This window comes from Coffea eugenioides, chromosome 7, assembly GCF_003713205.1.
Source record: "Coffea eugenioides isolate CCC68of chromosome 7, Ceug_1.0, whole genome shotgun sequence".
Taxonomy (NCBI): domain Eukaryota; kingdom Viridiplantae; phylum Streptophyta; class Magnoliopsida; order Gentianales; family Rubiaceae; genus Coffea; species Coffea eugenioides.
In genome coordinates, this window is record NC_040041.1 from 34677198 (window position 1) to 34704343 (window position 27146).

The 27146-nt window shown below is 34.0% G+C and overlaps 1 protein-coding gene across 1 annotated transcript; it reads right to left on the reverse strand.

Annotated features, from left to right (window-relative positions):
- Window positions 1-16762: 16762 nt before the first annotated feature.
- LOC113777497 (DNA (cytosine-5)-methyltransferase 1B-like) lies at window positions 16763-26008 on the reverse strand. The gene is made up of 12 exons (XM_027322605.1): window positions 25939-26008; window positions 22294-23788; window positions 20528-22034; window positions 20206-20370; window positions 19850-20051; window positions 19649-19760; window positions 19357-19504; window positions 19079-19276; window positions 18695-18973; window positions 18259-18420; window positions 17900-18118; window positions 16763-17043 (listed from the first exon to the last, which is right to left on the reverse strand). Exons 1-12 carry the CDS (start codon window positions 25982-25984, stop codon window positions 16906-16908), a joined length of 4671 nt encoding a protein of 1556 aa, XP_027178406.1. The 5' UTR covers window positions 25985-26008; the 3' UTR covers window positions 16763-16905.
- Between the last annotated feature and the right edge of the window lie 1138 nt (window positions 26009-27146).

A 27146-nucleotide genomic window follows, 5' to 3' on the forward strand; every position in this document is an offset into this window, starting at 1 on the left:
TTGCTAATTAGCTGCAGCTCGATTTTGCAGCATTGCGTCCAATTTAACACCTGCTAATCAAATTACCCCAACATTGTTTCTCTAGGTTGACAATATCAATGAAACAAAATCAATTGAACCCCAAACTCTTTGATTTTGTATCCATGACCTAGCCCCCCTGCCCTCTAATATTTGTAACCAGTCATCGTCTTCAGTTCAGTGCAACAAATATGGTTACTCAATATCGATAGGGTATAAGACTTCAAAGAATAGTCAGTTTCGAATATTAATTGTATCTTTTAGTATGAAACTAGTCATGCAGCACATGATTTGCACGTAAACATGATGTTTTTGGTTTTTTTTTTTTTGAGAAACTAAATTGTTTGAACAAAAGAAAAATGTTTGAACAAAATAAATGTAATTCAAACAATAAAAGAAGCGTAATATGGATATTTGATTTGCTTTTTTTTGTTTGCTCTAACTAGCACAAACTAAGCACAAGGAACAAGGCTTCCTTTGTCCTAAAACAATCTTTATTTTGTATTAGTATCAAAATTTTGCCTTTTGTCAGATTTGGGTGACTTAGAATGTTCTTGTTCATGTCATTTGACTTTTATTTCACTTTGTGTGCCACACTTAAGATGTTCAAGCTTACACTGAAGAATTTTCACATATGAAATTGGTCAAAAATGAAAGAGAGAAGTTATTTCTCCAAATGTGATTTATATAGTTAAGTTTGGCCTATAGATAAATGTAGCTAGACTAGTTATTTTGCTTTGATTCGCTATTATCACTACCGTTTCAATCCATTTTTTAGATTAATTTTTCTAATGCCTTCGATTTTGCGGAAAATTTTTTGTTTACCTTACACTCTTTAGAGATAGATAAGAGATAAGAAGGTAGAAACTTTTTTGAAAATAAATTTTTAATAATTTTTAATAATTTTTTATATATAATTAACTTTACTTGTATTCTTTATAAAACAATTTTCAGGCATTTTAGAAAAACCATAAATAATTCTTCTTCAAAAGATACCTTTAAATAACATATTCTCAAGCATTTGAACAAACATAGTAGTTTTACTTAATATTTAAAAATTTTAATTTTTAATTATACACGCATTAAAAGAAAGTATGAATCTTGCTCGTACATGCATTAAATATAAATATTGCCTTTCCAAATTAGTTGCAACGATAATATAGTTACCTTCTTAGCATATCTTTAACCACTTTCTCAAATACAAATCTTACATATATATATATATATATATATATATATATCCGCAACTGGCTAAGTATGATAGGTTTTTGCTATGTGTGAAGAGGATTTATTTGATTTTTTATTGAAGAAAAAAACTATGACCGATTTTGTTACTATTTTAATCTGAGTTTGGAATTAAATGTAGATTTTCTTGTGTAGATAACTTTCAATCTTTTCTACAAAATAAGTTTTCCATTTATTGATATTAATTAATCGATTTTGAGCTTCATAATTTACCAATCTTCCATTGCTGTCCTTGCAACCTAATACTAAATATCATGTCAAACATTCTACAGTGGCATAAATATTTAAAATGAGTGTTGGCAACGACATTTATAGATAAAATTTAAGGATGTTAAAAAATGGGAGGAAAGAAAATATTGCTCTAAGAGTAATTTGACTATTGACACATAATACTAATGCAATCTGAAAATTAGTAGCTCCCTCCAATGGAATATGCACTAAAGGTTGCAATTTGAAAAATCAAAGGAAGCAAAAAAAAAAAGAGAGAGAAGTAGACAGTAGGCTAGAAAACGAAAAAAAGAACTCAAATTGAAAGTTGAGATTTTAAATCAAAAAGAAAACCAAAAGAGAGAGAATCCCACATATTAGGTGAATATTATTATAGACCCTTAACTACTGTGGACCATGAGAATAACAGCTATTGCAGCACATATTGGAATCAACTATCAGTGTTCGATGTAGAATGCGGCCCACCCTTTGTGATTAATGTTACTTCTAAGATTTGTCACCTTGGGTAACTTTGATTCAAACAAAAAGGGAACAAAAAACACTAATTTAGCTTTGGAAGTTGGGATTTCAATTACTACAAGATTTAGTAATGAGTTTTCTATTGTCATTGTAGTTATGCAGTGAGTAAAGGGTCAATCTTATTTTGCACCCTTCAATTATAGCCTGTCTTCCACTTTTGTTTTTAAACTCTAAGAGTGATACTTTAGCCCTAAACTATTCATTTTTTCACTTTGGTCTAATGTTTAAATTGAGAAATTTTAATCCAATGGTAGATCTAGGTTGAAATTTTAACAAAGGCATGAGTAAAAGAAAATTATTTAGTTCAATAAATGAAGAAAAAACATTTTTTAACCAATTATTGGAAATTATTCTCTTAGTGCAATTTTCAACCACTATTTCATCTCATATTACAAAAGTAATATAGTGAAAAATACAAAAATTAATTTCCTATTTGTATTCAATCCATACGCACCAAATAATGTTCACATATATGTGTATTACATATATAATAGAAGAAATGCTAGGTAATCCATTAATATATACAATTTGTTAAATTATAAAATTTCTTGTATAAAAACTCATTAGTAGACGAAGCACCTTAAAGCATTGGACTTATACTAGTAACCACTATTAAAATAATTAATCATCTTGTACCTTGTGATTAACTATAAAAAAATTTATTTCTTCTTTTTGTTTGAAGTCTTTTACAACAAGTCTAGTTTTATTTTTATCTATGGTACCATCAGATTTAATTTTTTTCTTTAATATCTACTTACAACATATTATTTTACAACCTAGAGATAAATCAAGTAATTTTCATGTTTTATTAGACATTAAGGATTCCATTTCATCATCAATTGTTTCTCTCAAAAAATCAAAACCAGATGATGAAAAAGTTTCAAAAATAGCTATAAGATCTCCCTCTTAGTTGTTAGTTTGAAAATCAAGACCAAAGTTTTTGTGTGTTCTTTTCCTTTTACTAGTTCTCAATTTCTCTTTTTCTCTTGTTAAAATTAAATTATGGTTTATTTTACAAAAATATCCTACTGTACTTAAATGTTTTAGTGATATAAGTTGGAGTTCACACATGATGTGATTCATTGTCCACTACTGGTTATGTATTTGCATTTGATAGTGAACCCATATGTTGGTGATCTAAAAACAAATAATTGCAAAGTCTACCATGAAGGCTGAGCTAATTGCTCTTGCTTTTGCATATGAAGAAGTAGGTTGGTTACTTGCGTTACTATCTAAAATTCTAATGTGGGATCGATAAACTTGTACCACGTATTTTAATACATTGTGATAGTGCAACTGTTATTGATAGAATTCACAATAAATATTATAATGAAAATTCATTTTTATAAGGAGAAAATACGATAGTGTGAGATCATATTTAAACAATGATTTATTAACTAATGATTTTGTGAGATCAGGCAATAATCTTTCTAATTAGCTTACAAAAGCTTTAACTAGAGAAAAGATCTAGAAAGAAGCAAGAGAGATTGGACTAAAACTCAAAAATATAAAAGCTACCCATAAGGATGTAACTGTCTAGGGACTGGAAATCCTAAGAACAAGGTTTGAGACAAATAAACTATAGAATCACTTGTTGTGATACGTGCAAAATTTTTATTTTTAACTTATCTAACCATATGACGCATATCCAGGCTTCAAATCCTCTGTTCCCAAAGTAGTCTCTATTCCCTCTGTCCTTTATTTGTACAGCTGCCACGTGTCTCTAGCCTTTTGTTAACCCAAACTCAAATAAACCGATAATAATCGGTTTACAAGTTTTGTTAACCCAAACTCAAACAAAATAAAAAAAAAGTTTAATTGATTTCTATGTTTATGATCAACAAGACATTTTTTGTTACAAAGAAAATAAAAAAAAAGTTTTGAATTATCTGTTTTAATTGATTTTGAGTAAACTTGTCAACGGATTATTATCGGTTTGTTTGAGTTTGGGTTAACAAAACTTGTAAACCGATTATTATCGGTTTATTTGACTTTGGGTTAACAAAAGGCTAGAGACACGTGGCAGCTGTACAAATAAGGAACGGAGAGGACAGAGACTACTTTGGGGATAGAGGATTTGAAGCCGCATATCCATATGATTCCATGACAAATAGGAGAGTCGAGAAGTAATCTCTTAATGAGACCCTCATGGTGGGGATGTTTTAGTCGTAGAAGCATCATTGATAGACTCACTGAGTGTAAGGATTTGGTTGCTACTATGAGAATTTGGGCTAATTTTCTAAAGCTCTCATGAAAATTAGGATAAAGCACATGGCCTTAATATGCTGGCTCGAAGAAATGTTTGAAACACCTTAAACATCATGTGTTAAATATTCTAAATAGTTAAACATTTAAGTACATCACTATGGCTCTAATATTAGAAAATTGAAACATTAAGTGAAAGTTTAAAGGTATTGCCACTTTCATAAGGCATGATGCTCTCATTAAATGTCCAAGTTTTTTTTATTAAAATAAATGAGGGTTGTTGGATATATTAAATAAAAAGGCCACATGTTTGTTTTTTGAATTCAAACACTTAAATTTATAAATTCTTTAATGAATTTTTAACTACAAATTGAACTATTCAAAGTATAACTTTAGTCTCTAAAATGTTATTTATATCTATAATTGTGTAACCTATGTAACGATGGGTTTTATGAATTCATTTAGTGATTTTTTACTATTATATAATGAAACTAGACTTTTTCATATTATAGCTGAAAATTGAAATATTTATTCTCTTTATTGTTGGCATTTGTAAATCAAAATTTCTTAATCTATAAATAGAGAGTTCTACCAACCAAGTCTTATATACTTTGGCTAACTCTAACTATCTTCTATTTCTCTCCTTCCCACTATGATATTGCGCATTAGTTAGATGTTGTGAAAATGTTTAATTCTCTAGATTGTATGGGTTTAGTAGAAACAACATTGAAGGATGGCTTTTGTATCCCAGAGACGACGTGTCACCAACCTTCTACACTAAATATAATTCTAAAATAGTCGCAAATCATCTCAAAAGAGCAATCTAGTCCACGTCTCACCTAGGCAAAATATTGTACTTATTTCTTTCCTTAACCTATGTTTTGCAAGTTGGTCATGTAGTTTAAGTTTTCAAGGGAACAACATTTCTTATATGAGTGATGCAAGAAACACCAACTACGATAGTGGATTCAATAAACAAAGGCTAGCTCATACGTATCTATATCACTTTTCTCTGTATATATATTTGCAGAAGTAAATGTGTACAATTCTCTAAATATGTAGACTCATCAACTCTAGTTTTGCCATGTGATATTTACCAAATTTAATATCCTACTTTAGTTTAAAAGCCTTTAGTTGTTTGAAACCCATTACTCCAACTTCTTTGCTAAGAAAGAGAGCTTGGCCCAATTCTCTAATGTATAATTATATTCCTTACCATCATCCATCAGTAATTGCTCATGAAAGATTGAAAATCCAAAAGTAGAATTCAAGGAGGGTGAAGCAAGATATGTAGTGAGTAGGAAATTCCTAGGCTACAAATTTTAGTAATACTTCATTATTGGCTCGAGATAGAAGCTTCTCAATCCATCCTTAAACTTTTTGACATATTCTCTTATTGATGGAAGAAAAAACATAATTTTTTCTTAATGACCAATGATTGAAGGGAGACCAAGATTGGCAAGAACTTCCTTGATATTCAAAAAACAACAAATGTTTTCTGTAACTGCTAGATTTTTTTTGCTAATGAAAACAATGGTAGACTTTTCCAAATTTATGTTCTCGCCTAAGGCTAATCTATATAATTTAAGAATGGTATGAATGGTTTGGACTCCTTGCAAAGATGTCTTGTCAAAAGAATCATATGTCATCCACAAATTTTTCTATGCAATTTGGATGAGATAGGACCATCTTGACTATGTCATTCAAATTGAGCTTGGTATGTTGCATATAAATGGACTTTATATAACTTATTAATTATTTTAAAATTTTGAAAATAGCTATGTATTCTTGACAAATAACCCACAATCAAATTCCAAATGCAGCATAAGACCTAAGACCTATTCCTCAATTTCAGCTTTTTTTGACTCAAAAATTTAAAATCAGAATAGAAAAGGGAGTAGAAAACATAATAAAGTACATTCTAAAAATCAACATTTCAAACCCGGCCTTCAAAGTCAATTGAAGATGCGAAATGGAAAATTAGCAACACCCTTCATGTGTCAATCGAAGCTGAAGCTTTAAGGTGCTCTAATCTGAGTCTTTGATTCAAGTGAAGAAGTTTGAGAGCTAGCTCGAGTTCTTGAAGTTCAAAGTTAGTTGGTTTAATTGTTTAACAAGATAGGTCGTTTATTTACTGTTGTTAAGTAAGGGTTTAATTGTCAATTTTCCTTGCTAATTTAGTTGTTTATTGTAGCTAAATAATTCAGTCAAGTTTTGTTCGTAAGTGGCCGAATTTCTAGTTGCTAGTTTTAGGAAAATAAGTGATTCCAAATCACATTATGATTTCTAGATAACTCCAAAGCACATTAGGGTTTTGAGTCTGTGTAAGGCTATAAATAGCCTAGTCCTTCCAACATTTTTAGAAAAAATCAGATTTACATCAAAAATTGTGAGTTTTATTCACTTCTCTTGTCCAAGAGAGCTTTTCTTGAATACTTGAGAGTTTTTTTTTTTTTAAGTTATTCAATTTGAACTTACCAATCAAGTACATACCTTGGTTGTGGCGTTCTTCTACCAACAATATTGGTTCGCTAAATCATTCGATTGTGGGTTGAGATTCAATTCAAGGTTCACAATCTTAGGGTTTTAGAAGGGTCAAGTGTTATTCCGTACTCCAACTTGATTTCTTCATCTAGATCCAGGGTTTGGTGGGATATGAGTTCATACCTTCGAGCGGGTTCGTATCAGTTGAGAGTAAGGCTATTATTTGCGATTAGTTGACCAGGAGTTCACTGGTAGGGGAAATGTAGCTAAGTCTGTTTGCTAAAATGTTTGATACTAGTTTACAAACAACTTTATACACAAACTAATAGGACAAAATTGGGTAATATTGAGAGGACCAAAATATCTATCAAAGAGAACTACAAAGGTAAATTAAGAGATTAATCAAAGTAGTACTCATTGAGAAAATATAAAACATAATTAATAGTAACATTATTGCTTACAATGGGTCAAAACTTCTATTAACAAAAGGGGCATGCCATGAGAATCAAGGAATTTAAACAAATACAAGATGAGGTTTTTCATCTTTATTACCTTATTACCAGTGTAAGTTCTCAAAAAGTGGCTTATTCATTTGGCTGGTTATTTTATTTTGGACTCTTCTGATGACAATATTGACTTTCTTAAGAGATGGATAAACGGAAGAAAAGATATTAACAGGATGTTCAAAAAGAATATTCTCCAAATACCTTTGGTATAACACCACAATCTCTCTTTGTCACAAGGACCATTGATATAAATCTGCCTTTTCCTCTTAGATGCTTTAACCCGGGGATAAGTTGTATTTCAATCATCATCATGTAACCAATTCATTGTTCCCACATCAGTTTTAAGTGGTGTCAATTGTGGTTGGAAATGAAATGATGTCTTTCTATTGCATGATTGGTGGCACACAAAAGGACCTCTGTTATCAACTTATTTTGAGCAAATTATGAAATTGTTTACGAGTCGACCTGATACCAAAGTTGATTCAATTATTCATGATTGGGACTGGTTATAGCCTTTTGGTAGAAAATGAAGAGATGTAGATACTAATCTTGTTCAACCAACTTTTCACCTTTTGGTGCCTATTGTTTTCTTTTCTTTTTTCGAGTACGAGAGGGGTGAGATTTAAGAAATAAGAACGGAAAAGAAGGATTAGAATCTAGGGCCACTAAATCCTGAAGACACAATTGTCTGGTTAGCTGATCTGTCAAGTAAATATACAACTGAGATTAGTATCTAGATTTGTACTATGTATAAAAATGTTTAGGGCAAAAAATACACACCAGAACACGTTTTTATACTATAGCTGGCATGCATAGAAAAATTAAATACAAAAGATAGTCTGATCTGTTGAGGTCTTGATATTGATCCCAAATGTCTCTTCTTTGTCTAATTAAACACTTGAGCATTTGTTTCTCTCATGATGTCCATATAAATTTGTGACTTCAGAATCTGTTTAAAGGAGATGGCTTGCATTTATATAGTTGCTCAAAAATTGGCATGCGGAAAGTGGGTGGTAAAGCAGCATTGTATTGAAAAACCAATGATGTTATCAATGATTAGTTTCACCTGTGTAATTTATTATATTCTAGCACTTATCAGGTTATCATACTCGACTGAGTTTTTCTGTGGAACCATTGTGTAGGATGCTAGAGGAGTAGTTAATGGTTGAAATAATGAACAAAGATTAGAGAAAAAATTATGTTTTGTGTAGAGAATTAGGAGTTTCATTTTCTATTTTTGATCCTTAAAAGTATGCATATAGGGTCTGTTTTGTCTATTTGAACTGGAGTATTGCCTTGGAAAGAAAAAAGAATGTAAAGTTATAAATTAGTATATCAGTTTTCATGACATCAATCAATAGTCTATTTTATAGATTCAATTTTCTTCTGATCATCTAAGCGTTAGATTCAAAATTTCCGAATCTTGACTTGCTCTAGTAAAAAAATCCTCTCTCTAGTAGAGACTTTTTTCTCTCTATTGGGAAGAGAGCTCCCCCCCCCTCCCTAAAAAAATTATGGGAGAGTGAAAATTTCAAAACTTTCCAAACTCTCACACAAATTCAATCCCAAGGTTCCTCTTTTCAAAACTAAGCACATTAATCTGCCCAAACAAAGCAACATTAAATTACCAACCATCAGGATACTAACCATTTTTCACATTTAATAGCCACTATAACCACCAAATATTTGATACAAGTACGAAGAGAGAATCCGTAACAAGCTTGTATCAGATGTAGGGAAGAACTATAACAAATTAGGAAGAAATGAAAACCCGATACAACTAGGAAATAAGAAACTGTTGAAATAGCATAGACAGGTAAGAAAGCAGTAGACAACTTTCAAACTACAACTAGGCAAAGTAGATAAATGGTGTAATAAAGGAAGCTCAGATAGGTAACTTCCAGCCTAACCTCTTGACCTTGCCTATTCTTTCTTAGTAGTTAGGATTTGCATTTGTAACTTGAACTCTTTGCCTACTAGGTCTACATTTACCTAGAAAACATTGTGGTCTTTCTAACCTTCTGGCAACTTTAGTTAAATTTTTGACATAACCTATGCATAGAGTGTGGCATACCATTTGGTAGTACTTTCAAGCATGGCAAAAGAGCTAGCAGAGATTCCACAAAAATTTACTTTATCAACTAAAAAGATAGGAGAAATAGACTTGGATAGGATTGATGTTGATTTGGGCATCAGAGAATGTTGAAATAGCCTCTCAGGAAAGATCAAGAGTGAAAAGACGGTCAACTACACTCGGATGAAAAACTCTGTCAAAACAGCTTTGAATTACTATCATGGACTTAAAGTGATAGAACTTGGCCCCAACTCCTTCCAGTTTACCATTCCAATGAAAAAGGACAGGGAAAGGATATTCAACGGTGGTCCTTGGATTCTGGATAATCAGATTCTAATAATAAGCAAATGGTATGAGGGGATAGAAGAGGATGAGATAACTTTCAACTTGGCTCCTATGTGGGTTCAAATCTAGAACTTGCCAATGCACCGGATTTCTAAGGATGTGGGAAGGAAAATTGGCTCAATATCTCAAGAGATCAAAGAAGTGATAATCCCTCAAACTGGACGAAAGAAAGGAAGACATCTCAAAATCTTGGTGATGACAAACATCTCACAACCATTGCTCAGCGGTACAACTGTTAGTGTGGAAGGTCCTGTGAAATAGGTCAATTTCAAATATGAGAGATGCCCAAATTTTTGCTACAAATGTGGAATAATAGGGCATAGTGAGAGAAGTTGTAAAGCTCAAATAATAGTAAGGGACAAATGGAAAACTAATATGGAGCTTGGCTAAGAGCAAGAGTTGGGAGAAGTTCTCTCCAAATGAAGGCAACAATAAGAGCTTACACCACTGACAAGCACCACTAGAGAATCCAAAAGTAGGAAGCAGATTGAAGTGGGGTAAACAAGGGAAGAGCTACAGTAAGAAAAGACAAGTGACCAACCAACCAAACAAGGTGTAGAAGGTGATAAGATGACCAAAGGCATGGTAACACCAAAAAGAATCCCCCAAACACAAGCAAGCAGTACCCAAATACCATGAAGGGAATTATAAATCCTATAATAGATAAATGACACAACAAGCATACAGTAGAGTAATAGGAGTAAAACTAAGCGAAAAGAAAAAAGAGAGAGAAAGAACAGGCTCAGCTAAATCGAACAAAGGAAAAGAGCAAAATAGTCAAGGATGGGAGTTCACAAAAATCGAAAAAAGATCAAATAAGTAAAGCAACATCAGCAACACAAATAAATATAAAGAAGGAGTAAATATTAACCATAGAATTCATGTAAATTGAGTCAACTCTAATAGTGAAGAAACAAGAAGCACTACAGAAGCAAGATAGAAAAATAAAAAGACTGGTGAAATTTCTAGTGAGATCAAGACAACCATTGAAACAAATCAATGCAGAAACAAACAAATAGATTTCACAAACTAGATGATGAATTAAAGTGAATGTATGTGGTCCTCCCCTTCAAGAATCCCAGCAGTTAAATAAGGATATTGGTGTAGAATTGTCAAGGAGTGGGGAGCCCCTTGATAATTCTCTATGTAAGAGAGGTCAACAACCTCCTTCCTCCAAGATGATGTTCATGAAAGAGACAAAGAATAAAGGTACTTAGATAAGGTTAAGAAAATCCTAAGGTCCGATGAATGCTCAGTATTTGAAACTATGAATAGAGCTGGTGGTATGGCACTATTATGAAAGGAAGAAGTGAAGTTGATAGAGGTGCTTCAAATAGAATTTACTATTGAAGCACACATTCAGGACCTTGAACCAAGTGTAATTGTGGTTCATAGGCATTTATGCCTACTGTAAGGATCAATTAAGAAGAAAGAAGTGGAGTGTAATCATGGAAAGAAAAAAAATTGTGGGGACAAAGATAGACAATAGCAGGAGATTTTAATGACATTATATGCAATGAAAAAACAATAGGGGGGAAAGCAAAGGGATGAAAGGAGTTTTGATGATTTTCGGTATTTAATCAATGATAATCAGATGATTGATATAAGACTTAAAGGGCAGCCATCGACATGGTACAATAATTGAGTCCAAGAGTGAGAAGTAAGGTAGAGATTGGATAGAAGCTTGTGCAGCCTAGAATGGCACCAATTATTTGATAAGGTAACATGCAAACACACTAACTCATATGCATCTAATCACAATACACTGCTTATTCACACTTCACCAGATAAAAGAAAAATGAAGAAGATATTCTTTTTTGACAAAAGATGGCTCCATAAGGAAAAGGTATCTAATGTGAATAGAAAACCACAAGTGCAAGAAGTAGTAGGATCTAGGATGTTTAAAGTAACACTGAAGGTGAAGAATTGAAGAGTGACATTGTTCAAGCAAAAAAAATAGCTTTCAAGCAAATTCTGAAAAGGAAATAGAAAAATCAAATAGCAGATGGAGGAAATGAAACAAAATCAGACAAAAAATAGAAAAGAAAAAATGAGAAGTCTGAAAGTGCAGCTTAAGAAGACTTATAGAGGAGAAGAGGAATATTGAAGCCACAAAATCAAGATTTAATTGGCTCAAGTATAGGGATAAAAACACAAAATTTTTTCATACTACTATCAAGGACAAAAGAAGAAGGAACAAGATACTGAATCTACAGAGGGAAAATGGGACTTAGACTGCAAATAAAGAGGAGGTAACCAAGAATATATCCAACTACTACCAGAATTTGTTTACTAGCTCAAATTATAGTGAGTTGGATAAGATATGGGATGGTATACCACACTCTATAATAGAAGTTATGAATGAACATCTGACAAAAACTATAGAGGAAAAAGACATCAAGACAGCACTATTCTCTATGAATCTTAATAAAGCACCTAGATTTGATGGGTTGACCCCTAACTTTTTTCCAGAAATTTTGGGATATCATTAGATAGGATGTGGTAAATGCAATCCAAGCTTACTTTTATTCTAGTCATATGTTTAAAATCTCTCAATCATACTATCATAGCATTATGATAGTATAAGATCATTAGATACTTTTTCCCAAAATTCTGTGTCCCAAAATTTTGTACCCCAAAGCATTATAGAACTATTAGTTTGTGCAATGTCCTATATAAGATCATAGCAAAATTTCTAACTAATAGGCTCAAAACTGTCCTTAATAACTGCAATAGTAAAAACCAATCTGCATTTATTCCTGGTAGGCAAATTCTTGACAATGTCATCATTTCTCATGAATTCTTGCATTACCTTAAAAAAAAAAGGCAAGGTAAAGATGGTTATATGGCTATGAAGTTGGATATGTCAAAAGTTTATGATAGGATGGAATGGCATTTCCTCAAAGCCATAATATAGAAAATGAGCTCAATGAAAAATGGATAGGATGGACAATGGGGTGTGTGGAGTCTATTTCCTACTCTTTCAACATAAATGGGTAAGTTAAAGAATATTGATCCCAGACAAAGGAATTAGGCAAAGTGACCCATTCTTACTTTACCTTTTTCTCTTGTGCTTAGAAGAACTCTCCAACCTACTATAAGGAGCAATAGAAGAGAAAAAGATCATAGGCATGAAAATCAACAGGAAGGGGCCAAGCATAATATATCTTTTCTTTATAGATAATTCCCTCATTTCTTGCAAAGTTGATCCTAAGCAAGCAACAAAACTTAAGAGAAGTGCTTAAAGTGTATGGATGGGCTCTAGACAAGTGATTAATCTGGACAAGTTATCTATGCTTTTTACCGGAATATACCACAAGAGAGGAAAGAAGAGTTATACCATAACTTGGGGAACATTCAAATGGTGAACCAAGGAAATATTTAGGCCTCCCTATGGTGGTGACAAGAACCAAAGAGCAAGTATTTGGCTTTATTAAGGACAACTTCAAGAAAAGAATGGAGAGCTAAAAGAGTAAGCTACTAAGTATAACTCATGCTCAAAGCAATGACAATGGCAATGCCCACATGTACTATGTCATGCTTTAAGATATCTAAGAAGTTATGCAAGAATCTCTCTGCCTTAATGGCCAACTTTTGGTAGGGTGAAGGAAATGGGCAAGAACAAAAATGCACTGGCAATCATTGAAGAGGCTATCTCAAAGGAGAAACTAGGAAGGATTGGGCTTCAAGGACTTACAGGCCTCCAACAAAGCATTACTTGGTAAGCAAATATGGACTATGATAACCAATCTAATTTTACTGATCAATAAAGTCTTGATAGATACTTTCCTAGAGGATATCTTCAAGTGCAAAGTCCCCAACAATGCATTCTGGATATAGAAAGGATTAATGGAAGCAAGGAAACTGGTGAAACAAGGTCCAAGGAAGAGCATAAAGAATGGTAAAAGTACAAAAATTTGGGAGGACAGGTGGTTACCAAATAGCCTCCATGGGACTCCAACAACACCAAGACATGAAGACTGCTGTTTATGGAAAGTGAAAGATCTAATAAACAACCAATGCTGGAACAGGGTCTTAATTTTCAGGCACTTTAACTATGAAGATGTAGAGAGAATCATGAGCATTCCACTAAACTTATTAGGAAGAGAAGACAACTATTGCTTGATACACAATCCAAGGGGTGTATACACTGTCAACTCAAGATACAAGCTGCCAGACAAAGAAAGCAAGGAGGACTGCAAAAAGAAGTAGGTGAGGTAAAGGGTTCTAGTTGGGTAGAAGATAGCAAGCAAATGTGGAGCTACTTATGGAAAATGAATACTAAGCACAAGATCAAGGTGTTCATCTGGAAATGTTTAAACAATGTTTTCCCAGTTAAAGAACTAATCCATAGAAGAACAAGAAATGGGGACCCTATATGTAAAGGATGTGAGAAAGATGTGGAAACAGTAGAATATGCAATGATGGAATGTAACAGAGTAAAAGAAATCTAGAGAATGACCCCAATGCAGTGAGATGGAGCCCAGGAATAGCATGGAAACTTCAAGAAGTGGTGGACAATAATTCTTAAGGCTAGATATAGGCAAGAAGAAAATAGACATCTGGCCTTAACAACAAATATCTTATGGCACATCTGGAAGAGCAAAAATGATAGGGATTTGAATGATAAACACCATCACCACATGAAAACCATCCACAAAACTCAGAAAGAATGGTTTGAGTATGAAGAAACCACGAGCAAGCATGGAAGATTGAGCACAAAAGAAACAATAGCATCTTAAAGAACAGAACAAGAAGTTGTAGAAAACTCAACAGGGAGAATGAGGCTGAGAGTGGTAGTCCAAATACAACAAGAAAATAGCTTCATAGGCATAGGAGTGGCTACTATGGATGACCAAAACAAAATGATAGTGGAGTGGGATTTAAAAGAGAGAAGGTCAGGAGTAGCAGAAGTGTGAATGAAGCTACAGCCATCAAAGTGGCAATAAGTAAAGTTGCAATGAAACAATGGAGAAGGATTGAAGTCCAGATACATCAATAACAGCTACTTAAACAGATTACTTCTATGACAGCCAAGGACATCACAATGGCAACTCTTGTGGAGGATATTATTAACCTCACACTATTATTTCACATGTGCACCTTTTGTCCAATTAGTGAAGATACTAATCATGTTAGCTATAAGCTTAGTTTATATGCCTTAGGCACAATTAAAGATGAGAGACTCATCCTCACTTAGCGTCATGGTACACTAGTGTACAGAATTTTAGAGCCTTTGCTCTTACTTGTAAAGTTTATATCATTAATGAAATATTATTATCATTTCGGGGAAAAAAAGGCTTGCTCTAAAAATGTTTTGTCTTGACTTAAGATTTCCATGTTTCTTATGTACAAATTATTTTTCTTCATGTATACACTTACATAGTCATAGAGTTTCAATTTGAGAATACAAATTTTCTCTTTTATCCTTGTTGTCAAATTCAAATTCCTTTAAATATTGTCTAATCTATTCAAGTTTTTTTCCCATCATTAAAGCATATATCAAGTTTTGTATCTAATTTAAGCATTTTGCCTTACCATTGTGTAAATAAAAGCGAAATCAACCAATAGCCAAAGGATTTGAACATTGGATATCCAATTCCTTTTCTAGATATATTTTGTGATTTTTAAAAAGAAGATAAATCCTTTGCAAGGGAAGGGTGGGATTTGAGAAGCGAAGAAGGTAAGCAGGAAATTTTAACCCAAACATCTAAGTTATTTTCCACATATTAAAACTCCATAATTAAATAATTAGCTCAACCTAAAATCAAATAATAATGTTGTAGAAACGGACAGTAAGGACCAAAGGTTGCACGTCTCAATATGCAAACTTACTGTGATTTTCACATCAAAATATGTCTACTTGCTTAAAACTACAAAAATTTGGAACAATCTACAGTAAAATATGGGAGAGAATTGTAGTTTTGGTCCCAAATATTTGAGATATGAACACTTTTAGTCTCTCAAGTTTGGATGAAAGCAAATGTAGTCCAAAATGTTTCACTTTCTTTGCACATTTAATCCTAATGACTGATTTTTACCAATTACTATCGGAATCAAGTCATGCGTCAGCAATTAATTATTAAAAATATTTTTCAAAATTAATAAAATATTTCTAGCCACAAACTTTAATATAAGATGACTAAATACTCATATCCTGGCCACACGAGTAATTAATCTTCAACCTAAATTCTTTTTTTTGTCAACTAAATTTTTGTATTTCTGAACTAAAGATTAATTACTCACGTGATCACCATGCAAGTAACTAGTTCTCTTTTACTACGAATTATGGCCACAACATTTTTTTACAAATTTTTTTCCATTTAAAAAAATTAATTGTCTGTACGTAATAGCACATAATCGGATTCCGATAATAATTAGTAAAAATCAATCAATCAGACTAAACATGCTTAAAAATTAAACATTCAGAACTACAATTGCTTTCTCCCAAACTTTAGGGACTAGAAATGCTTATATCCCAAATATTTGGGATCAAAACTACAATTCTTTTTAGAATATGTGTTATCACTTGTAGTAAAATGAGGATTATTTTGGTTACAAAAGCCAAAAAAAATCAGGTTTTATTTTTCTTTTGTGTGACAAGATGAAGAATTATATAGCTTTGATTGAGCAAAAATTATGACCAAATAAATTCCAGTATCGTAAATCTGGAACAAATTCATTGGGTATTCAACTTGGGTAAATTTTGCACCCAAGAAACAAAGTTCAAGCACGGACATCAAACTTAATTCATCAGCTTCAATGGTATTAGTGAGACTAATTTTCATCGAGCTGGAGGAAGAAGTTTTGTGTTGGGAAGAGAGAGGAAGGGTTTATTTGTCACCTAAGTCCCTAATAAAATTAGGCATCAATAAAAGGCCTATAAAAGCCCAGACAGAATCAAATGTGCCACAAAATCTTCCCATGTTGTTCCCCAGTAACAGATCGATGAAGATATGATCTATTTACATGATTAATAAGTTGACAACTGTTAATACAAACGGTATGCATTGGAACTAACATTACGATGTTTAATAGTTTATTGATTCAATTATTAGCAAAGATATTGAACCTGATCACAGAATCATAAATAAAGCACTTAATTTCAATGCATTTTACCCAAAAACCTATGCTTGGATTCGTTGCTGCAAAACTGTCGACTTAAATTCAATGTTTTTACAACTCTTTCCCCAAATGCCAAATCTCTATACAACATATACCTGTTAAGACTGCAAGGGAAAGATACAGAAGAATTACATGTACAATTGAGCTGTTGACTTATTAGGCAGATCGCTTGCTAATGATTGCTTCCCTAAGTTTCCTTCCTAATGCATATGCTAAAGGAGGAGGAACAGCATTACCAATCTGCCTATGTTTGTGTAGAATATTACCAGCGAACTTATAGCTGTCTGAAAAGCCCTGCATGGACAAATTAAAAATATTGTGAACATTTACCATGATTTAAAATTTCATTGAAAAACCAAAGATTAATTAATAACTCTAAGCTTTAAGAAATCATACTTGAATCGCTCAAAGTTCTCCACAGAGCATGTAATTTTCCATTGAGCAAAAACTTTTTTTTTTTTTGAGGTTAACTTCAAGAGTAAAAAATAAAAGGGTAAATTACACTTTAACTCCCTGCAGTTTAGGGTTTTTTCGTATAACTTTCTTGTGTTTTCAAAAGTTATACATAATCTCCTCATAATTTGAACTAAAATGTCAAAATCACAGAATTTGCATTCCTTAACCAAATCAACTAAAATGTCAAAAATACCCCTATTTAAATTTAAAAATCACTTATTAATCACGAGAGGGTTATTAATATATTTTGAAAACCATAAAGGAATTATGTAATAAAATACTAAACTATAAGAGAGTTATGTGATAAAACACAAAACCATAAGAGGTTAAAGTGTTATGGATATTATATTTATATATTTTGATCATTTCAATCATTTTAGTTTTTAAACAAGTATAATTTCAACATTTTTGTAGATTCCGCTATGGAGTATCATTTCCATCACTTTGACACTTCAGTACAAATCATGAATGTTATGTACAGCTTTTGAAGTTATGGAGAAGTTGTGTAACAAAATTGTTAAACCAGAGGAGTGTAAAGTGTATTTTACCCAAAAGAAAAATGCAGCCAACTTTACTAAGTTAATATGAAGATGCAAATTCTATTAGCGTGCCATATAATTAAAATTTGGTAATGCCGAAAAATTTTACTGTAAAGATGCAAAAAGTTAAAAAGATATTTTGTTACTGGACTTACTTGAGAACGAGCACATTCACGAACAGTAACAATTCTGTCTTGCTCAGGGTGGAAGCACATTCCAACTTTACCCATAGGTTGTGGATCTGTTACAGAAGTCGGAAAGTTGCCCTCCCAGTCCAACCTCCCAAATAAGCCCTTCCACTGATTGTGCCTTTTAGCTGTATTTGGCAAGCACCATGGTATCAAATCGACCATTTGCCCAGTAGATAATTTGACCTGCATATTTCCAAATAAAAGTTCAACCACAGGATACAGATATTTGCAATTTTTTATATTTTTATTCTTTAATTTTATTTTGCTTTTTTTTCCAACTCCCAAAAGCATAATATCTTATTCCATAAAAGACATTTAAACACCTTTTCATCTGGAAGGTCTCGCCAATCAGCACCTGGACGCCTGGGAATTCTCTGACACCTGATAAGGTTAAGTTCATTCATTTCTTTCGATATGTGATCAGACAAAACCACTGAATCCCCACGAATTCTTTGCTGGAACCATGACACAGGGTCACCTTTATACTGCATTAACAAGAAAAGTAGATGCAAAACATGTCAACGAGAACACATATCTACCAGATGTGATCTTTGGAAGAAGGTAGTGAACTCACTAATTGGCCAGTTGCCACACCAGCTTTCATCTTAAACAAAAAACCAAAAGAAAAAAAAAAGAAGGAATCTTTATGCCTTTTCCTTCAACTAATCCTTTTGAAAGCAGCCTAAAACTAATTCATCGACTGAGAATGTCTCTTCAACTTAGTTTCAAAGCAGGAAAATGCATAAGCATTTTGAGTACCTCCATATTTGTTTTGGATGCCCCATTCACAACAGGAGGAAGATCACCAATAGTATCTCTGACAGTTATCGAACGGAAAGCAGCTCCATTTGCAGTGCTCCTCACAGCTGCGTATTGCGAATTTGCTGATAATGCGATTTTCAATTCTGGTGCAGCAAATACATGCATTGGCTCTGGCCAGTCTGGAAGGACCTCCTCTGGGGATGCTGCCCATATAAATGCTCGCTTCCTAGACTGTGGTACCCCATATGCCCCAGCTTCAAGGATACCAAACCTCACCTGATTATAAGCAACATGATTGTTAGATACAAGTATACAACAAAGCTCTTCTGTTAAACTGTGAATTTCCTTGAGGCAATTACCAATGAAAGAAGCAACATGTACCTGATAACCCATTTCAAGAAGTGAAGCTACAGTCAAACGAAAAGTCTGGCCTTGGTTGAAAGACACAAAATTTCTCACATTCTCCAGGAGAAAATACTTTGGTCTATAGTAGTCAGCAAATGATAAAAATGCTAGAATCATCTCACACTGGACTTTACTCCAGGTGCTATGATTAAACCGATTCATTCCAGAAAAGCCCTACAGGAAGAAAAGTACCTTAAGTCAAGCAAAATGGTTGTTTATTTATGAAGTGACTTGAGCCGTTGGGCTTAACAAACCTGACAAGGAGGCCCGCCATTGATGAAATCCACTTGTCCAGGCAGTGGCAAATTCTCTACTTCCTTTTCATCCAATTTCTTAGCTAACTCACCAGCCTCTGGAGTTGATATGCAGTCATCTGCATCCCCACATTTCTGCATAACAGCCCTGTGTTACAAGCCAACAGACTTTGTCATTGCCAATTATTGTTTTTATAGTACCGTTTCCTGAATGTGTTATGGGTGCAGGAGAGAAGGAGAGAGATACTTTCTGTTGCACTCATGCAGACACACACCAAGAAGGGGGGGTTACCTTAGTATCACATTGCAGTTGTTGATGAACACTAAAGACTCTGGATGGTTAAGCTTAAATGCATCTCCAGCAGCTTCTTCATACTCAATTGCCCACTTAGTGATTGAAACACCTGAAAGAAGATAAGCACCATCTGTCATGGCCTGTTCATGATGATTATTCCCTAAAGAGAACAAATCTTATTCTTAAAACAATAATTGCCTGATTGCTGCAGTCCCTCAGACAAGCCACCACATCCAGCAAAAATATCTAGAGTTGCTAAGTAGTTTTCTTGAGAAGTTCGTTTTACTCTTTCAACTCCAACATTGTATTCCCCTTCTTTGCACTTCCCCTTTTTCTTCCTACAAGCATCATCATCACTATAATTCCTCGGACTATATCTCAATTTGATATGAGAAGGCATCTGCATAAAGATAAAGATTTTAGTAGAATTTATGCTATATAAAAGTAGAATTTTCAAGTAATACACACTCAAACTGAAAGCTAATGGCACTTCTGACAGAAGTTAGAAACTATTCCTCAAAAACAAACTTATAGGGAGTGGGAGCAGAAATTACCTGCTTGAGAGATCCTTTGGAAGGATCATAGAGATGTTCACAGAAGAAAACATGATCAAAGATAGCAGGGACTTCTTCAGATGGAAGATCTTGCTTCTTTCTAACTTCACATTTCCCTTCAATTGTCTCAACAGGTAGAGTATGGGTTTCCTGGCTATAATAGATCTGAGAAGGATACCAACTAAGTCTCATAAGAGTTGACATAAGGTTAAAAAATAGCAATTCAAAGTTCCTAACATGCTAGGTTATTCATATTTCTTAGTATCATTAATTAGAAGTAGAAAGTGTACATTCATATCACTAGAACTGAAAAAGCTACTACCTCTCGAACATCAGAGCAGTATGCTTTCTCCTCAGATATGTCTTCAGGTCTGAAAAATCTCCTGAGTTTCAACTGGGTAGAATCCAATTCAGCTTTTCTACTTGCATTGCTTGTCAATATCTCAAGCAGTTGACATACAACATAAGCCTTCAATCCTACATTTCTCCCACCTTTATAGGTTTCACTTTCAGACTTTCTTGTTGCAAATTGATGGGGTTCCACATAAACATAGTCGTAAACAGAATATTCAGTCCCTAGGTAGACAAAACTGGTCTTAGATGTGTCTATCTCAAAAATTGCCTTCTCAGAATCAGTTTTCTTTAATTCGCAAGAGTGACAGATACCAGACCCAAGACCCATTTCATTAATAGGTACACTAAAGAAAGCACCTTTCTCCGGACAGTACAAGCTTTTGCAATAATACTCGGGTGGTAGACCCTTCTTTTTTCTTTCCTCCGCTCTTGTTCTATCTGTTTTATCAGCAATTGCATTCTCTTTCCTGTGCTGATGTCCCCAAGACCTTTTTCTTATTTCCAATTTCACTATTTGTTTGGTATCTTCCAGTTTGAAATCACTACAATCATTTGTCAAAAACAATTCTCTTTCAGTAGCCGCATTTCCTAGCATGGTTTGAGATCCTCTTTTCATCATCCGTCCATGGAACATTTTGCTTCCATCCAACTTTTCATACATATATTCTACAAAATACATATCAGAATCTTCATCTGATTCATCACCCTCTACAAGAACGACGCTACCAACTGCAATCTCATCTTCTAGAACAATGGCTGATTTGTACAAGGCCTCAGCAGAAGATGTTTTACCCACAGATTCTCCAACCCATTTTATCTCCATCGTTGAGCAGAACTTAGTTCGTCGTGATGATGAGGAAGTGGTGTGGGTTTTCATGGGGAAAACTTTTTCCTCCTCTAGATTATTGTCCTCTTCATTTTCTTCTATTTCTTCTACTTCTTCATCCTCCTTCACGTCAGAATTGACAGCATCATTCAACTCCTCTGGTGAATAATTTGAATAGTATTCCCCCCAGATTCGGTTGATCAGCCTGGTTGTTGTTGCCTGCATAGCCTTCCGCTTGGAAATTATAGGTGCCATTGCTGCTCTGGGATTCAAATTTGATTCATTCCTCTGCACAACTTTCTTCTTCTTAACTAACCACTTAGTATGGTGCCTCTCTTCCATTTTCTGAGTAAGACCAACAACAAAAGCACATTTTTTTATCTTCTCATCTGGAAATTCAGAGAACTGTTGCAGAATAATCTGACCATGTACAACCACATATCTTTCCACATCATCCACTTTAGAAGATATATAGGCAGGATGATCTTTCTCATATTCTGACACTCTCTTGATGACATCTGAAAAAGAAAGCCGTGCAACTCGGGTCTGTTCCTTCAACAAAGTAATTATACTGATAGCTAGCCTTGCTGTTTTGAGGATGGGTTGATACCAAGGAGCATATTGCTTCAACGGTTTCCCAAGTCTGTACCTGGAGAAGAGTACATAAGATATTACCAGTTATAGATGAGAGAAGTTAGTTATAACATATGCTAAGAATTAATGAACAGAAGTTCAAAGGTCTCAAGAATAGGATAAGCAAGCAGACAAGCAACTTAAACTTTTCTTAAAGGGACTCCATATTGTACAGGTATATTTGCCTTCCAGGTTATATTAATGAAAATTGTACACTTTTGAATTGATAAATAGCAAATAGCCACAGCAACATTGAAGACATAGAGAAGGCATACCAAGCCATATCAGTTCGTATTGATATGAAGATCATTGAGGATCCAAACTCAATCATCCATTCTTTTATTGCACTCAAAAATATCGGAATTCCATCAATTTCAGATGTCCCAGAACTGCTTGAGGAGGATTGATTAGGATCAGTATCCAATTGATATCCAGATCCATCATCAGAGGCCATCAGGCCTGACCCGTATATTGACACATCAATTTCAGCACATGGTTTCATTGGAAGTAGCTCCAACGATATCATTCTAGAGTCTGAATTGTACAATGCCCAGTTGTGGAGCATACTTCTCGGCAAATCATCCATGTAGTATGTATCAGCTCCACTGTCAAATACTACATATTCATCTGTTTCCTGATTAGAGGTGTTGTAATATGCTGGCAAAGGATAATCGTTAGCGATCTCATCCTCATTGATCTTGATGTAATATTTGCCTGAAAGGGAGGATGAACCTTGACTTTTTTTTGGCTTCATTGAGCGCCAGAGTTCTTCTTCATGTAAAAGTCTTGCCAACTTCAGATCTTCATCCTCTTCTAAAGGGCAATTTGATGAGCCAGATTGGGGATTCATGTGATCTCCATCTTTTTCTTCACAGCCTATTCTTAAACTTCCACCTGAGGATCCAGCTTTCACTTGTGCAAGATTTGCTAGCTTGCTGCATTCATCTCTGAGAGCAGCAAGAACAGGCAGCTCAAGAAATGATTGATCAGTCTTCTTGGATGTCTCATCCAAACCAATAAGTTGATTGTGAACGAACTCCCCTTGAGAAACTATAAAATCCCTGATAGAAGCTACACCAGAGAAGCACTTCATACCACTCATTGCACGTACAACCCCCGCAAGCAACTCATCAAGACTCAAGTCAGGATTTCCTCCGGAAGATTTTGACAATTTTTTATAGACCTCAATACAGGCACTTGCCTTGGCAAAGAACTGATCATAGTGCTTCTTGTAGACACCTGAAGGCTTAAGACAGTCATAATCAGCAATATCAGTAGACACCCATACAACTGGGGATCCATCTTCATAACCAGAGATTGCCCATTCTTCAATGCGCCCAAAGCCTTCACATCTGACTCCTTTAGCTTTTTCTTTGTCAATACAATCCTCAAGAGGTAAGATAAGACCAGATATGAAAACATCATCAACTTCCAACATTTCGAACGGTTGTGGAATCCCATCTGAATTATGGAAAATGTAATCTACAAGTCTTCTGCAAGGGCGGCCATCATCTTGTCCAGCAGTCAACCCAATGGCTACAGCTTCTTCCTCTACAGTTTGGTCCTTTTTCATTTCAATGATATCTGACTTTTTAGACGCCTGAAGAGGCTTCTCTTTGAAATCCAAACAAGCAGCAGCTCGCTTTGGCATTTTACGTGAAGTAGGTTCCTCAGTAATAGTGGAACTAGATCTCTTCTTTTCCTTTTTTTCAACCACAGAAGCCCTTTTCTTTGATGCAAGACCTGATTTGGTTTTGTTCTTTTTGACACCTGTAATGCATGAGAGACAAGAAAACAATAAACATACAAGAAAACAGAGAGCCAGCAAAGGCCAATTCCAAGTTCAAGGTTCAGAGTGAGATATGCAGATGACAAATATTTTTGCAGGCAAAATCAAAGATTGACAGAGCAGGGCAAGTTCTTTTATCATATCTTCACAGAGCAGGGCAAGTTTTTTAATATCCTTTTCCAGAGAGAGATCTTTAACTGATAACAAGCATTTGTACGAACTCAAACAAAATTGACATCAAAAATAGCAAAAAAGTTGAATGCATTGAGCAGTCATAATTCATATTACTTATATGTTGAAAAAGGAAAAGTTGAGAAAAGCAAAAAGATAATCCAGAAAATGTTGCAATTAGGGACAATTTTTATCAAGAATACCAAAAATTCTTCCAAAATCACCACACCAGTCATCTAAAGATCCCAGCTAACCAGATGCAGATATCAGAATTTCTATTTTTGTACTTCAAGAATAAATTGCTTTAGACCTAGCAAACCAAAAAAGCATGTTTTCTGATTACATGCTATTAGAATCTACAATGAAACATAAATCCACGGTACACTGTTCATTTTTAAATTTTAGAATGAAAATCAAGATGCAAGATGACAGAAGCATATCACTATACACTAGAATCTTAAAAAGTCACATTCCATTGCAGAAAAGGATGGTTGAAAAGCAATCAGTCTTTGCCCAACTATGCATTTTACCAAGACACAATGGAACAATGACTGCAAGCTTTAAGAAAGCAATCCTTCTTTGAATTTGATAATTTCTTTTTATCCTTGAGGTCAAAGATGTCAACCACCATCTCTAGTGATCAAAAATTTACTAGACAGGCAAAAAAAGAGGCTCAACTAAAGTTTTCAGTTTTACATATGAATATGCTAACTTGTCAGAACTTCAATGGACTTTACCAAGAATGGTATTTCAATTGCAATATGAGGGTGCACCAGTCTTAATTCCACTGGTACTGTTAATTAGACGTAGGTGTGTACTAAGCATCCGATACATGTCAATCCCTAATGCCATATACGGTCATGGAGCAGTCTCATGGGTGATAATTAATGAAACTTCAACACTGTCCAAATTAAAGCTCTGGTACTGTTTTTAAATGATTATAAACAAGAAATACCTACTAGACAATGAAAACTGAGGCATATATCTATTCACTAATAACTTATATCTCTTTTATTGCCATGGATAGTATATTGCAAGCAAGGTGCATTGCAGTGCAGCAACCAAAAGCCATGAAATTAGAGTCATTAAAGCATAGAACTTTCCCTAAAGTGATTCACTTAACCTTCTTGCTTTTTCCAAACACAAGGTATTAAAGGCAAACAAATTTAAACCAACTAGGCTCAAGACTTTCCATATATCCATTTTACCATAATCACCGCCAAAACGCAAAAGATAATATTTGAAATATCTCATATTAGACACTCCATAAGAACTCTTAAAAACTTTAAAAAGCAGGTCCATCTTAAGTGCCAAACTCAGGATGTGTCAAAGAGTTCCCATTCTTCCTCGTTATAGTACTCATCTCAACTTCCCCCTAGTACCATAATTTCAATAATGGTTACTATTGTGAATGTAACGATTTAGCAGTTTTATGAATTTCCCTCATAAAGATACAAAACCATTGCATTGAGTATTTGCTCTTTCTTTTCCCATCACTTAAATTATCAAACAAAACCAGTAAAACTAAAGAATCAAAAAAAAAAAAGAAGAATTATTATCCATTTCAAGTCCTGATCCAAGCTCAAGCATGATTTAATTAGTCCCCCGCAGCCTATCCACAAAAAATCACCAATATACAAACATAAAAATGCTCAATTTTTTATTAATTAGTCCCAATCACACTCAGCTACCAGTGAAAAAGTCAACAAAAAGCAAAAGCGACAAACGCACGATCCCAAACTCACCAAACAAAAGAATAATAAAAAATAAAAACACCTCTACAACCCTACATTTTCCGATAATTCGCCGATATAGCAAGAACATCAACAGAACAAAAAAATCTCCTTAAAAACCCTACATTTTCCGATACTTCGCCAAAATAACAAGAACTCCAAAGCTCAAAAACAAACAAAAAAAGCGCACAAGATTAAAAATACAGAGTAAAGGTGAAAAAACATACCATCGTCATCAAGGCCAGCTGGATCCAAGACCGCTGCGGAACCCATTTTTCGTGAATTTTTTTCCCTTGAAAAATTAAAAAAAAATAATAGAAAAACCCCTCGTTTTCTCTTCTCTCTTACTTACGAGAAACAAATTTAGGGCTTTTCAATGAATGAGAGAAGGGGAGGGAAAATGAGTGGGTAGTGTGGCGGGGAGTGGGTGTATATATTACGGAATAAATTATTGAATAAAATATAAATATAAACGAAAACGCGTTTGAAAAAACAGGGAAGCGGGAAGCCGAAAAAGTTTAAGAGATTTTTTGAGGTTTTTGGGCGCCAAGGCAGTGCTGCCCGCCAGACCAGACATGTCGAATATTTACCTAGAAAATGATTTATGCTTATTAATTGTTACATTTTTTTAATTTCTTGTGTGGAAATTGGAATATTACTAGTAGTATGATGGGAATTTTTCTTTCTTCAAGTTGTTGCCGTTGCTTTCACTTTTTTTTATGAGTGATGTTGGGGCTTATTTGCTTTATCATGGTCTTTGTTATATAAGTATCAGACAAAAAAAATTTTGTTTGCTCAGATTTTAAATGTAGAGTAAACAAATTTTGCTTATAGAAAATTTCTATTTGATCGACTTATTCATCTTGTTTATCTTAAGAAAGCACTAGCGTTTAGCAATTAAAGAACACAAAATTGTTGTATTATACGTCATAAAAGAACGAAAAAAATTGACGAAGTTTCATATGTGAGATTTGAGCATTGAAAGATAACTAATTTTGATCTTTGTTGATGTATGGTGACATATATACACTATACATTGAACAAATCTTGAATGATTACTCTGAATCGGATTGTGCGGAATGCTAATTTTCTTGAGGAAATGTTGGCAAATATGATAATGACAAGCATGTGAGTCAGCTCATATGTTAGACACATAATGATTGATTGCTGGTGATTTAAATTCAACGTACTTTTGTATTGGCCAAAATTTATAGTATACAGTTCAAGCTTTTTATCAAAATGTTCTTTATTCATTTATTTGAAGATAAGTCCTACATCTACAGGGGGAAGGTTGGATTGGCTGGTACGGGGGGAGGGAGTGTAAGCAAGAAGTTTCGGATACAAATCCTCCCGCTTACACTAAAAAAAAAAAAAAAAAAAATTCGTACATCTAAAATTAAAGTTATAGTACAAAAATATCAAGAGTGGGGCTAAA

Coding starts and splice junctions, on each gene's coding strand:
- LOC113777497 (XM_027322605.1), bottom strand. CDS start 25,984: ATGGGTTCCGCAGCGGTCTTGGATCCAGCTGGCCTTGATGACGATG. Junction 20,371..20,527: donor ACTGCTCTGATGTTCGAGAG/GTAGTAGCTTTT, acceptor TATCCTTCTCAG/ATCTATTATAGCCAGGAAAC. Junction 17,044..17,899: donor GTGAATGTGCTCGTTCTCAA/GTAAGTCCAGTA, acceptor TTGTCCATGCAG/GGCTTTTCAGACAGCTATAA.